Below are 14,754 nucleotides of genomic sequence, written 5' to 3' on the forward strand. Positions count from 1 at the left end.
TCTTTACCGAAAGTAAATAGGAGAATTATTCTAATTCTCATTTCAAAATAGCAGTCAAGTAGTTAAGAATATTGCATATATATATATATATATATATATATATATATATATATATATATATATATATTATATATTTTTATAATTTAGTTAACTATAGGTAGTTTATATGTTTTACTACCTATATATAAAATAAATAAAAAAATTGCCAGTTTTACTTGATTACGTAAAAAACTTGTTTATACGAAGACGTATAATAATAATAATAATAATACATCAAATGATATGATAAGCATAACATAACTCAATATTCCATCGTCCTTTTGAAGCTCCTACGATAAATAAACCTTGTTGGATGCTCGGACTTAAAAAATGGTAGCCCATGTACCTAAATAATGTCTCTGGATTGTGGACTTGCCGCATATAATATCACCGGCAGTATTACTACTGGGGTTGACCCTCAGGATAGAGAATGGTACGGGTTCATAGTTGCAATAACTAATTATTGAGATGTGTTAAGAATATATAACAGTTAATAACTTACATTAAATTCAAAGGTTTTTCAAACATTGAGATAATAAAAAATTGAGGTCAAATCAATCTGTTCAAAATTTAAAATTTTTGGAGCAATTCTACTATAAATCTGAGAGAATGAGATTAGGAACGGATCACGTTGTTTGCACTTATTATTAATTGTTTTAAATAGTCTTTAAAGACTGGTTAGTTGTTAAAAATAAATGAACACCAACAAAAGGAGACACAAACACTAGGAGACACAAACACAAAGTAACACAAACACTTAAATAAAGTAAAACCAGGTTTCAGGGTAGGATTAAATAAATGCATCACTAGCTGCTTTATTACGATTGAAAGCAATCACTTTTTATTTTGTATTGTTTTAAGTTACTCGTGCTAATGCACTGCAAGTTTAACGTTTAGGTTATATTTCCATAATCTTCACGATCCAAGGTTGGGTCGGAACAGAACAGTCTCTAAGTGTAACTGCCGTACGCTGTAGTTTTGCGATTAACCGCTGGTACAATCCAGCATTTTTTAACCGGAGAGACCGGTGGGGGGAGTAAGTTAGGAAATTCATCCCCTTCCATGAATACTGCATATGGTATACCACCACGTAATTCTTAAATCCAATCATTTTAAGTATGATAAAGGTAAGCTATAATAATTAATCTAGAACTGCAATATAACATTGATATGATTTGCAGGTGATGTGCCGCTGGTCTTTAGATTAATTTTATTGGAAGCAGTGTATAGATGTATAAATAAGTAGCCACTTTTTGATCACTGTCATGGATTTGCTCACTTGTGCCACTAGTAAAATCAATAGATTGTACTTTTCTAGCAATTATGTTATATTATAGTTTTATTTGTTTTTCCACCAGTATATCACAAAAACTGTTATTATTGGACCCCGCTGACAAGTTCTCACTTAGCGGGGCCAAATGCTTGTATGATTGGTGAATAAATAAATTCTATTCTATTCTAAAATGTGTGTGTGTGTGTGTGTGTGTGTGTGTGTGTGTGTGTGTGTGTGTGTGTTTTATTGATCGGGAAACAAAGCAAAATCAAATTTTAAAAAATATACAAGGACCTGAGAAAATTTTGATAGTGATAGTCAAAGATTGATTTAATCGTGAAAAGGAAGGGTTATGTGCTGTAATAGTAGCACATTTACCGGCAAGTAAGATATCTTGGTTCGAGTCTCGGCGGAGCAAGTACTTTTTGTGATTCAGCGTTTATTGAAATTAAATTCAGCTATTGCCATTTATACAAATTTAATTTATTTAAAGAACGGACTGTTGACAGGTATTTGTTCTTCCGATCTTACGTTAGTTTGGATATTTAAACACATATGTTACAGATTCAGCCAAATACAAAATAATTGAATCGTAAAAAGAAAGCGCTCTATGCTGTAATGTTAACACATTCACCTGGCAAGTGAGAGATCGGGGTTCGAGTCCTGGGGGGGCTAGTACTTTTTGTAATTCAATATTTATTGAATTTAAATTCGGCTAATGTCACTTATACAAATGTAAGTAGTGTAAATGAAAGCCGTTTTTCAGGTATTTGGTCATCCGATTATATGCTAGTTTGGTTATTTAAACGCATGTGTGACAGATACGGCCAAATACAAAATAATTGAATCGTAAAAAGTGAGGCTATACTCCTGCAGAATCGTGACCAAAACCTCCTCCTTCACCAAATGTGACAGTTTGGTGCGCTATATTCTCCATAGGCATTATTGGCCCTTCCGTCTTATATTCTGAAGGTGCAACGGTCACTGTGAGATGTTCGAGAATTATTCATTACCGAAAGTTTAAGTGTATGGTAAGGAAAATTATAAGGAAGCCTTTTGGTTTCCGCCGATCACGCCAAATCCTGCAAGAACAGTTTCCCAGCGGCCTGATCTCATTGTGAGGGGATGTTCCATGGCCTTCTCGTTCTCCCGATTTGAGCTCCTGTGATTATTTTATTTGGGGTTAGTTTAAAATCTGAAATTAATACAGTTCGACCAAAGACCTTGCAAACACTTATGAAAGCAACTGCTGATATAATCTCTGTAATTTCGTCAGCTATGCTAGGCAGAGTATTAGAACACTTTTTTGGAAAACTTAATCTCTGCATCGCTCATCATGGAACATTGCTGCACATGTTAGAGAGGTGCGCAGTACAGGGTCTGCCTTTAAAATGGGTCGAGTCTTATCGTTGTAACTAAGAACAGTGTGTACAGATTTCGGACACCGTAACCTCAAAAGCAAAGATCACTCGTGGAGTCCTGCAGGGATCTATCCTTGGTCCAATTCTATTTTTCATATACGTAAATGATCTAAACCAATCAATCCAAAATGGAAAGGAGATTCAGTAGGTGGTTGATATGATTCTGCGTCAAGGCCAGAACAGTTCAGGACCTCGAAACAATTAGGTTTTGTGACTGAATTCTTGTAATCAATTTTTATCTGAAATAAACATGAAAACAAATTTATCGAAAACAAATTTCATAAAATTTGCATTGAGGAATGAAGATTCTGAAACAAGCCCTTCAGTGTTTGTGGATGATGCTCCACTCCAGGAAACACAATTCACAAAATTCCTTGGAATGTACCTAGATAGGGGCCTGACTAGGGATAATCACGTCGCACGCATGTGGAAAAAATTGCCTTGGGTATTTTTGCTCTTCGCAACTTGGCACAGTACTGCTATATTGAAGTATTGAAGACGGCCTATTTTGGACTAATCTATCCTTATCTAGGATGTGGACATAAACTCTGGGGTAGCTGTGCAAAATACAAGTTGGAAAGGGTCTTCAAACCCCCCTTTAAACTTTAGTTCGAGGTGGAGATGTTCACCATCATGAGAGTAGAGGCACGGACATCTTTCGAGTACAATAACACAGAAAAAATGCTTTCAGAAATTTTCCTTCTCAAGATGGTGTCAGAATAATCAACAGTCCCCTGAGGGTATTAAATAAAACAAATTAAAACAATTAAAAGCTCAGTTGAAAACAATTTTGGTGTCAAAGGCATTATATTAAGCTGTCGATTAGCCAAAAAATATTCAATATTCCAAAGAATGTTGCGTTTTTAAGTTAATCCGAATTGTAATGAAAACACTTTCTGATACATCTTTATACGTAAGTTGATTTATAAATTTCATAATTTTATGTATAAGTGAATAATATATATACAAGGTAGCCCACCAAGCATCACTTAACATCCTTTGTTGAGGTTTCATACAAATATCTATAGCTCATTTATTAAGTTATATGTGTTGTCAAATACGATTTGTTTATCTTGCAACTTTATCGTTGCTATCATTATTATTCTTAAAAAACCAATGTAAACATGTTCGCTAACTAAATTTCATTGGGTAACTTGCAGAATCATCAAACTTCATGTGTCCTCTGTAGATAGGAAGCTTCATGTAAAATGTCAAGTCTATATATCAGTTAGTTCGCAAGATATAGCGCAGACAGATAGACAGACATATAACTAAAACGTATCCAACCACTAAAGTACTTGGCTTTGTTAAAGCACAGTTAATTAATTGGCTAACGTAAACTTAATTCGTTCGAAACTTAATCGAAATCATCCTTAAAAATTCCGCATATGAATGAAAGATTGCGGTGGACAATGAAAACTAAATATTATTTCCAATACGAAATGACGGGTTTTTGTGGTCAGTAAGAATATTTAACTAGACGTAGTAAACTGCGTGGGATGAATGTTATTATAAAACTCCTCCTTTACATACTGAACAAACAAAATAATTAAAAGCCATTAAGCATCAAGTTTATTTAATACGGTATTAAATGTTACTGAATTTAAACATTTAAATTTTTTTATTTTGCTTTGTTCAATGGCAATGCTAATAAACACAAGTTCTCATTACATTTTTACAAAAATGTCATATGATAAATAGTATATGCTATAATATTACTAATTAACACGTGTACTTTTATATTTTAACCGCATGCATTGTATAACTAGAGAATTTATTTTGAGTAATATTTTAAAATTTAAAAAAGTAGAATATTTTAAATCAATATATAGCAAATATTAGAAGGCTTGCCAAAAGATGTCTAATTTTCGACATTGTGTAATGCCTCTTGTGCAAAAACACGTAAGAGAATAATTTTAGCTTTGGAAATGTATTTCCTTGTAGCCAGTAAATATTCCTGTTCTTTACTTAAGAAAGCGATTACATAATCATATAAATGCAAAAGTGTCTTTGAAGTACCTATGCTGTATCAAACAACAATGTCATCTCCAATTATAACAATGGAAAATCAAACACAAATAGATTATCTTAAAATTTTCGTAATCTATCTTGATTATTTTATGATATTTAAACCCGTATCAGTATTAATATTAAATTAAACATTCTAACCGCTGGTAGGTTTAAGTAATATTTTTTCCTTCAGTGTTCTACAAATACTACAATGAAAGTGACATTTACTTCTTTTGTCGTGATACTCCTCAGTTTATGTAAGTAGTGTTAGAAATAAGTGATATTTTGTGTAAAATAGTGTGTTTGAAATTGTATGTGAGTGGTAAAAATATGAAAATATAGAATGATAATTTGTCAAGACAATCTATTTTGCTACCATTATGTTGTTTACAACATAGTAACCGAAAAAGTTTTGACTAGTAACGTTGTGATAGGGTAACACCAAATGTAAGATGAACAAAGTAAAAATAAATTTATTGTTCACTGACACTTTCTTTTACTTCAGTTATGGTATTTATTAAGAAAGTACAACCCCTTCAAATAAATCAGCAACAAGGTTTAGTAAAATATTAAATTTAGCATTTTCTGGATAATATTACATACACCTACTTCTGTCTATTTTTATATATTATGAAATACATAACTAAAGTATAATAAAAATGGATTTCAATCTGTTGGATACATAATCAACATTTAAAAAACGTTTTCATATAATTAGTTCCTAGCAAGTGCTCTAATTTAGACTATCATATAAAAATCTCGTGTATATGTGTTACTCAATCGCGTTAAAACCATCAAACTAGTTATACTTAAGTTTTACATAACTATTCTTTTGTTTTCTGGTTAAAATATGTTATGAGGCCTATTTATATTACTATCCAGTTTAACGTAATCAACTGTTTGGTGTAAACGTATTTCATGACAGAACAACCTTATGAATAATAAATCTAACTTTTATTATATTATTGTTTTATTTATAGCCTTGTAAGCAAAAAATAAGCTAGATACTATTAAGAATTTAACGTTACACGATTTCCTCCCGTCTCCTGTATGTCATAACGATTGCTATTTACTGTAGAACAGTGGTCAGTTATCAGTAGCTGGAATTGCGTCTATACCATTTGTGTTAATTTACAAATTGTGCGTTTAATTTGATTAAATGCATGATATCTCTTATGTCATGTAATATCTTGTGCAAGGAACCGGCACACATTTCTAGACTAATGCGTGCATAAAACAAATTTTATACAAAAATTAATACATTTGTATTATGTATATGATTATATCCGGATTTATACAACGTTATTAGTTAATACCTGCGACTCCGCATGCAATTTCGCAGACTGCGCGTTTAGCAAAATTTCTAATTAGTTTGAATTATTTTTCAAATTTTGGGTTTGCCTTGTTGCAACGATCCAGAAACTGTGTCATAAATTGTACATTTATGACCATTTAAGTTTAATCCGGTATTTTTAGTTACATAGTTTTTTGTGCCCTTTTTACCCGATAATAATATATATATACAGGGTGGAAAAAAAGTATGGAAACGCTTTCACTAATTTTGTATGGCTTCACTAATACAAATTAAATTTTGTACATCACCACTTGTATTAAGAACCTAGTTTTTGAGACCAGTGGGGACATTTTATCTTTTCAGGGGGACGTCCCGTGAGGAGTCGGACGAAAAATCTTAAATGTAAGCATAGGCCGAGTTTGGTATCAAATTAAAGGTCTAGTAAAGAGAAACTCATTACCGCAAACCGCACTTAAAAAGGTTGACCCTATCCAGAGTACGGGCCGTATGAATTTCATGACAAAGAAATTTAGTAATTTTGTCTTGTGAAGTAACTAATTTACTTTCAGTAGTATGTTTTATGTCGGTTATGTAAATTTGAAAAACAATTTCCTACAAAAAATTATTTTTCTTACCTCTACATTTGTTTGGATAACAGTAAATAGGGGTTTTTCCTGTCTTGTCTTCAAGAAACTGAGAGTATTCAATAATACCACCGTAACTCCTTATCAACATGAGGTCAAGGTCCAGTCCCTCCAGCCCTTTTATCTCAGGCAAACATAAACTGGTTTTAGGCAATACAAACAGTACTGTCACAGCAAAACTCCACAGTTTTGTATTTTTTAATATCAGCTTTGGTTTTTAGTCTATGTTATAATTTCGTCCACGTAAGATAAAGTTTGAAAGTCTTCACTAGAAGGTACTGCGATATAGTTATAAATTTTTTTACTTAAGTGTTTACATTTTATTCTACTAGTTTTAAAAGCAATGTCACTTAGTGAGTTTGAGAGAATCACGCTGCTTATGATGCGTGGGTATGGATATCTAGTTCGTCCCTATGAAGAAACAGCGCATTTGTTTAATGACACTTTCTTGATAGACCCCCAATTAGTAAGTCAACAGTGTTTAAGACAGTAAAAAAGATTTGAAGAAACTAGAACAGTCAAAGAAGTGGCAGGCCTAAATCGGCAACAAATGAACAAAAATCTTTGGATGTACTCCAAACATTTGTTGAAAATCCCAGCACCTCGGCCAGAGTGGCTGCAGAAGATCTTGATATGAGCCATACCTCAGTGTTGAATGTTTTACACAAAAACAAGTATCACCCTTTTAAAGTAACCCTAACCCAAGAACTTGCAGAGGATGATTTTGATCGAAGGACTGAATTTTGCGAAATAATGATGAGAAAGTGTGACGAAATTCAAAAATTTTTAAGTTCGATATTGTTTTCAGATGAAGCTACATTCTTTGTTAATGGACAAGTTAAAATAGGCATAATTGCCGTTACTGGGCCGACCATAAACCACACTGGATGATAGAAGGCCACACACAAAGGCCTCAGAAAGTGAATATGTGGGCTGGAATAATAATCAATAACATTGTAGGACCGTTTGTGATAGATGGAAAATCTAACAGGCGAAATTTATTTCAATATGTTGACAAATAACATTTTGCCAGCAGTGCGTGCTCTTCTTGGGACAAAAATTTTAATGCAGTATGGTTTTCAGCAAGATGGAGCACCGCCCAATTACTATTTGCGGGTGCGCAATCTGTTAGATGAAGTGTTTTCTAACCGTTGGATTGGTCGCAGGGGTACCGTTGAGTGGCCGGCTAGAGTCACCGGATCTTAATCCACTAGATTTCTTTTTGTGGGGCTTCTTAAAAGATAATGTGTATAAAACTAAACCAGCCAACATTGAGGAGCTGACAAATCGTTTATTAGAAGAAGCAAGAAGAATTAAACCCGAGATGCTTCAAAATGTGACTGCAGTAGGTTTTTATAATAGAATAGCTCAGGTATAATAGTGTTCGGAGAGCAGTTTGAGCACCTCATTTAAAAGGTATGGTTATTTTTTGTAATACATAGATAATTTTTAATTTAATTCTTTTGGATAATTGTGTTCCATAAAGTGTCATTTTCAGTCAGAACAGTTTTACTTGAGACTGTGAAATTGCGGAGAAATAATAATTAATCAAACGTTACTTATGAAATTCAAACGGCCCGTACTCTGGATAGGGTCAACCTTTTTAAGTGCGGTTTTTGCGGTAATGAGTTTCTCTTTACTAGACCTTTAATTTGATACCAAACTCGGCCTATGCTTACATTTAAGATTTTCGTCCGACTCCTCACGGGCCGTCCCCCTGAAAAGATAAAATGTCCCCACTGGTCTCAAAAACTAGGTTCTTAATACAAGTGGTGATGTACAAAATTTAATTTGTATTAGTGAAGCCATACAAAATTAGTTAAAGCGTTTCCATACTTTTTTTCCACCCTGTATTTATATATTATATATATATATATATATATATATATATATATATATATATATACGTAAACAGGTCTGAGGAGCCTACTTCACTCGAGAGACAACTAAGATGGATTTTACAACAGTGCTTAAGTATATACGAGTAAAAGTTAAATAGTAACTTAGTCTTATATACCTGCGTTAAAATACAGCCAACGTACTGAATAATTAATGTTTTTAATACATATACTTAAAAGTATATTTTAGTAATACGTTCAATTTTGTATCTGGATAATGTCTTACTATATGCTCAACGAGTTATACGAGAGAGAAGAAAAGGTTTAAATAGAACAAAACAGTAATACAATGTACAGTAGTACAAAATAAATAGTACAAAGTTTAAATAGCAATAAACAATATTATTGCTAGTATTAAGCTTTTTTACGCTATAAACATTATAAACGCAAAACCATGAATAATATTAAAATTATTTAAAAACGTATAGAGTTGTTAAAAAACAATGTTTACTCAGAACGCTTCAATAAATTTAACAGGATTTTTCAATAAATAACATATGTTTTCAAATGCACCTTTCGAGAGAAGTGGACGTAGCTAGGAAGGATTTTAGGAAAACCAGAATCTCTACGGATATTCTTCTAAAATATCAGTACAATCGGTTTTTACGCAAATAAATAACACATTGAGGCGGCACCATTGCCTTTTAATGTAGTAATTAGATCAATTAATACAATAAACTAGATTAATCAATTCTTTATGCTAGTTGTGTAACAATACTTTATCGCAATAAAAATTTAACACTAAACTTAATTCAATAGTATTTGTAATGTTACTAACACCAGTAATTCATCTGTACATACGTCGTACTTCATCGGATTGCTCGAGCAAAAGATCCTCAAATTGGTAAATATCCTCAGGCTAACAACATATGTAGTAACAATGTTACATTTTACAGGTTTGGCAAGGGGGCTACAAATTCGTAACCATCTCATGCCTAACATTATAAGCAGTAACAATGAGAAATCAAGTCTTGGGATAATTAATGGTAACACCACTTCCATTAACAAATTCCCATACATGGTAAGTATAGCTATTTGAGTGTATGCATTAGTCATTTATAACTTTAAAAAAGTGGCATAGCATATTCTGGTTACAATTTTCATTACATTATGCTTTGTAATAGTATTATTTTCCTTTCTTAATAATAGCCTTTTTGCAATTGTATAATTTAGAATTATAGTTTAATAAAAATAAATTCAAATACAAATATTAACTAGAGGAAACTGCTATACTTTAAGTATTAGGAGAAAGTTCAATACTTTCGACAGGTATTAAAACAGGTCTCAAAAACAAAAGTATACATATACAGAAATATTTTAAAACAAAAAAATGGTTTGGTTAAATACTTTAACAATTAAAACATACTATAAGGTATATAGCATTTTATTTATTTACATATACTCTTACCGTTAAAACTTTTTTTACGATTTGTAAACATGTGTTATTTATTTAATATAGGAGTGTTGGGTTATCAAAAAACATATATAGTCTTCGTTATTAGTAATTTAGACTATATACTTTGCCTAAAAATGTTAATGTGTGTAAAATATGTAGCAGTATTATTAATGAATAGTGGTGAGTAGTACAAAGCTGTGAATAAATGTCTGCATATTACCAGATTCAAGTTGTTACCAAATATTTATCTCTTGTTGAAAAATTCTCAATTTCAGGTTGTCATACTTCTGGAAAATAAACAATTTACCTCAGGAGTTATTCTCAACTCTCGTTGGATACTGACTACTGCCTTCTCCGTTTCTTGGTAAGACATAAACAATGGTTCCTAACCTATTCATAATTTACTCATGGTAACAAAATATTCATGTAAATCAGAAATATATAAAGACTTGCACTAGAGCTTAACTTACTTTGAAAATTGTGAACATTCTAAGTTCAATTGATATTGTAGCTAGAATGTAAAAATAAGGAGGTTTAATTGAAATAAAATTCTTTTGCTTGTCAAGACTCATAATATTTTATCAATATCGATAATCACTGCTACTATTATCTTAGCGCCAGTGAAAGGAGGAGCGGGGTACAACCAATCCGTCCTAGGATATCTCGAAAACGAATTGATATTTACATATTACAAATTTAATTTAGGCTATAAGGCCTATTAAGTGCTCTTAGGGATTCAATCTTTATTGAAAATCAAATCATGTCACTGCTGATTATGCATACTTCATGAACACACACACACACACACACACACACACACACACACACACACACACACACACACACACACACACACACACACACACACACACACATATATATTTATTTATTTCAATACATTGTTTTCATTGAATCACAAAATGTATGCATGTTATATTCCTGGCAGATACAAAAAGGTTTGTAGCTAGTTTAGATTTGTCCCTGAATAGAACTGAGTCGTATCAAATGAAATATTACATTAATGTCAATGTTTCTAAGTAGTAAGTTGCCAGTAAACGTTTTAGCTGCAAAATGGCTGTATACAGTTGCTATGTACGATTCAACTAAATTATTATTGCAATATTTTGGCTCTCCATTTTGTATGACTCCTGCAAACGTAAATTTCAAAAGCAGTGTTATTATAACGATAGTAAAATATATAATAAATATAAGGAAAACCATTGAAAACAATATTGCAGAATGAAGGTCCAAAAGTTGCAATATGATAAGAGAGATATAAACATAATAGTGGCCGAAAAGGAATTAATTGTCTCTAAGTTAGCCTCAATGGAAGACACTTTAGCTAATTTAACAGCCATAGTTAAGAAATTAATATGATGTTTTGACCACACTGATCCTATCTATGGTTCATTAAATAGGAAACATCAAAGCATAATTATATATTGGCATCAAATTTGAAATAAAAATAACATAAAATCAAAGAGAAAGAGGTTCGTGTATTTTTAATTTGTTTTATTATGTTTCGTTGGAAAAATAATATATCTTTTGCTCACACCTTTACTGTACCTAGCCAGAGTTAGTAACTTAACTTAAACACATTTATTTAAACATGCAATAACTTTTAATGTCAGAGGAATGTATGCAGAACCAATATTTTTAGGAGTAAACCAGACAAGCTCTCATTCCGAATTGGCAGTACCGAGTCTGAAGATGGCGGCCAGATCTTTACTGCAGACCGTGTTGTAGCCAACAAGAACTACGCGGGCTCCTGGGATAACGACATTGCGGTCATCAAGCTCAACAAACCCATCAAGTTCGGGAAGAACGCAAAACCCATCAAGCTTGGAACCAAAAGTCTCAAAGCAGGGACTAAATGCAAAATAGCAGGGTGGGGAGGAACCTCAGATGTGAGTAGTAGTGTCGTAACATTCTTAACCATTATAAAACACAGTAATAATCTAACAGGTAATATTTTCTGACAAATTTAACACAATAAAAGTACGCCACACGACACGTAGTAACAGTCTTAGATGAGGTTGGGTGAAAAATATTAAATCTATAGCTCATTTCATTCTCCTTAATATGGAGGATTAAATGAGGACAGATGAAATGTCCTGAGGACAAATATAATAATAAGAAATCGTACAGAAAAGAGGTTGATACGAAAATAAGCATTAAGTAACTCATTCTTTAAGAAATTAAATGTCACACAAAATTTAAACTCACAACAGAACATCTATCTTGACTTATCTTACGTAATAAATTCTCTATTTCCTTAATTACATTCGGTTTCATATAAGAAATAATGTAATAAAATACCACTTACCAAGACACTATAATATGATGAGTTTGATGTGATAGTTTGGCTAAGTATTTTAATATTTTACATGTTTGAATCTGTAGGTGTATTGGGTTTTTTTAAATTAATTTATTCTGCTTATCAGTTTCCATAATAGTTTAACATAAGAAGAATTTAAAAATATTCGCTAACTCTAAACAAAATCCCATGGAGTGACATTTACCATCTTCTTCTCAGTGTCCCTCTTATTAATGAACCTTCATGGAGAATTTCGACTGTAGGTTTTTTTTAAGATATCGCGCAGACAGACAGACAGAAATAACATTTTTCTAGTCCCCCCCCAGCTCTCGAGCAATAGGCATCGATCATTGAAGTGAATAAAAAAATTGAAACCCCCGTTGAACGTCAGGTTGTTTTTATGCTTATGCATCTTGAATTGAGTTATTTAATGCATGAGTTAAAGCCCTATGCTATGTACCTTGTTTCCGTTAGGAATACTAATATACTGTCTAGGAGATTTCAAATATATTAGGTGACTAAGTATCCTTGTGATTTAAAATAAACCTTTTAAAAATACCCCCCTAAAATATATAAATAATTTTTTATAAAAAGACATCAAAATACTTTGAATATTAACTCAACATATACATTTTATCAATATATAATATTTAATCATTTATTAATAAATTGAAATCATTTTCGTGAACCTTTGGGCATTTTATAAAATTAAAGAGGAACTTATTTTTTATCTATGAAACCTGTTTTATATCTTGTATCCAGATATTTCAAAGGTCTCAATAGTGTAGTAGTTATCGACATTTACTGTGTAAAAGTTTTTAGAATATCACTATTACAATTTTCTATTTAGCATATACAATCAGTCATAAGCTATCCAATCCTTTCTACCAGGAAACATATTTTTAACCAATCAAACTACAATGATTTTCAAAGTATTTAAGGATTTAGTATGAATTAAAATATTACTGGATATCAATACAGTTAAGTTCTCTAATCACATAAAGTAAAACACTTTTACTTTATGCTTTTTAATGGAAAATGATTTTAAATTTTACCATGAAAATTTCAAGACGAGCATTGTAATTTACAAGACAATAGGTACTTCGCAATTTGAAAGTACTGTAACTAAATTAAAACATTGAATATATCAATTTCTTGATTGATATGACTTTGCCATCCTTGGCGAGAGCAGTGTATTGTTTATGTCTTGAGCAGTGTTAGTAATGATTGTTATGTTTATTATAACGCCATTTTGGTTTTAGTCCACAGAATCGTCGCCTGTCCTGCTGGATACAACATTGACAGTTTACGACTTGGAGAAATGTCAAAATATCTACCCCGATGAGGTCACAACTAGACAGATTTGTACCTACGACAAACAAACTGGACCTTGCGTTGTAAGTGTATTAAGATATAACGAGGAATACTATAATTATTACTAATTACATTTATTTTAGTTTACCTTAGAAATTTTTTTATTAGCGAGTACATAATAGCAAGAGATTTGTTAAATTTAACACAAAATTTAAGTTTATAAATTTCCTTTATTTCTGAAACATAAACTTTAACATTATTTCCATTTTCAATAAGTTCTTAAACTTTTTAAGGTTAATTACTCAACCACAGATTTATTTTATACATACAAAAGTTACTGTAAAACGTTCCTTATAACCATATATTTGTAAAATTAATGTTATAATAGTATTTTATTAGTTTAATGGTAAATGCTTCCTTTGATGTACATAGTAGAAAATTTTTATCCAATGGATTATTACAATGGATTTTCCAAAGTTAATAATTCTTGTGTCGGAATGTAAACATGAACACTGTATACTGAGAGGTGTAATGTTTTGTCGAAAAATGCAATAACAAAATAAGTTTGTTACCTCTGCAGTTTTCTTCTTTTTTTAGTGCGACAAATTTCAAAGCAGTTTAGCCCATTAAAATGCTTACTCTCATGATTTTTCCTTATTAAGCGTCATGTCTTCTACACTATTTAAAAATACTTAGTTGAGTTAATTTGTAAGTTTAATTTTATTATTTTAATTTACTAAGAATTAACTTAGGAAGATTTAATGTAAAAATAGTATTATAACCGTGATTTAAATATAAAACTTTTACACTACAAAGTACAAAGTATTATGAAAAATATCATACTAATTATATATGAGTACATAAATAATGTCATGTACAGTTTGACTGGGGAGACCCGCTGGTGTACAAGGGGAAGGTGTACGGACTGTTGACTGGGATCACCGAATGCCTCGCTTATCCGGTCGTTTACACGAATGTGCCTGCTTATCTTGATTGGATCAAAAATGCCATAAAGGAGTGACTGATCAGAAATATACAAAATTACAGTTCATAGTGTAGATTGTTATAGAACTTATTTGTAGATGGCCTAAACAAACTTCTTTGTTAGTACAGCAATGATATTTTAAATGTGGTTTCATTTTCCCAGG

General features: G+C 31.7%; 1 protein-coding gene across 1 annotated transcript; it reads left to right on the top strand.

Annotated features, from left to right (window-relative positions):
- The first annotated feature begins 392 nt into the window (after positions 1-392).
- On the top strand, positions 393-14,627 carry LOC124363617 (trypsin II-P29-like). Its single transcript, XM_046818875.1, has 4 exons — positions 393-472; positions 11,636-11,882; positions 13,555-13,689; positions 14,487-14,627. Exons 1-4 carry the CDS (start codon positions 393-395, stop codon positions 14,625-14,627), a joined length of 603 nt encoding a protein of 200 aa, XP_046674831.1.
- The last annotated feature ends 127 nt before the right edge of the window (positions 14,628-14,754 follow it).

The sequence above is a fragment of the Homalodisca vitripennis genome, chromosome 5 (genome assembly GCF_021130785.1).
Source record: "Homalodisca vitripennis isolate AUS2020 chromosome 5, UT_GWSS_2.1, whole genome shotgun sequence".
Lineage (NCBI taxonomy): Eukaryota > Metazoa > Arthropoda > Insecta > Hemiptera > Cicadellidae > Homalodisca > Homalodisca vitripennis.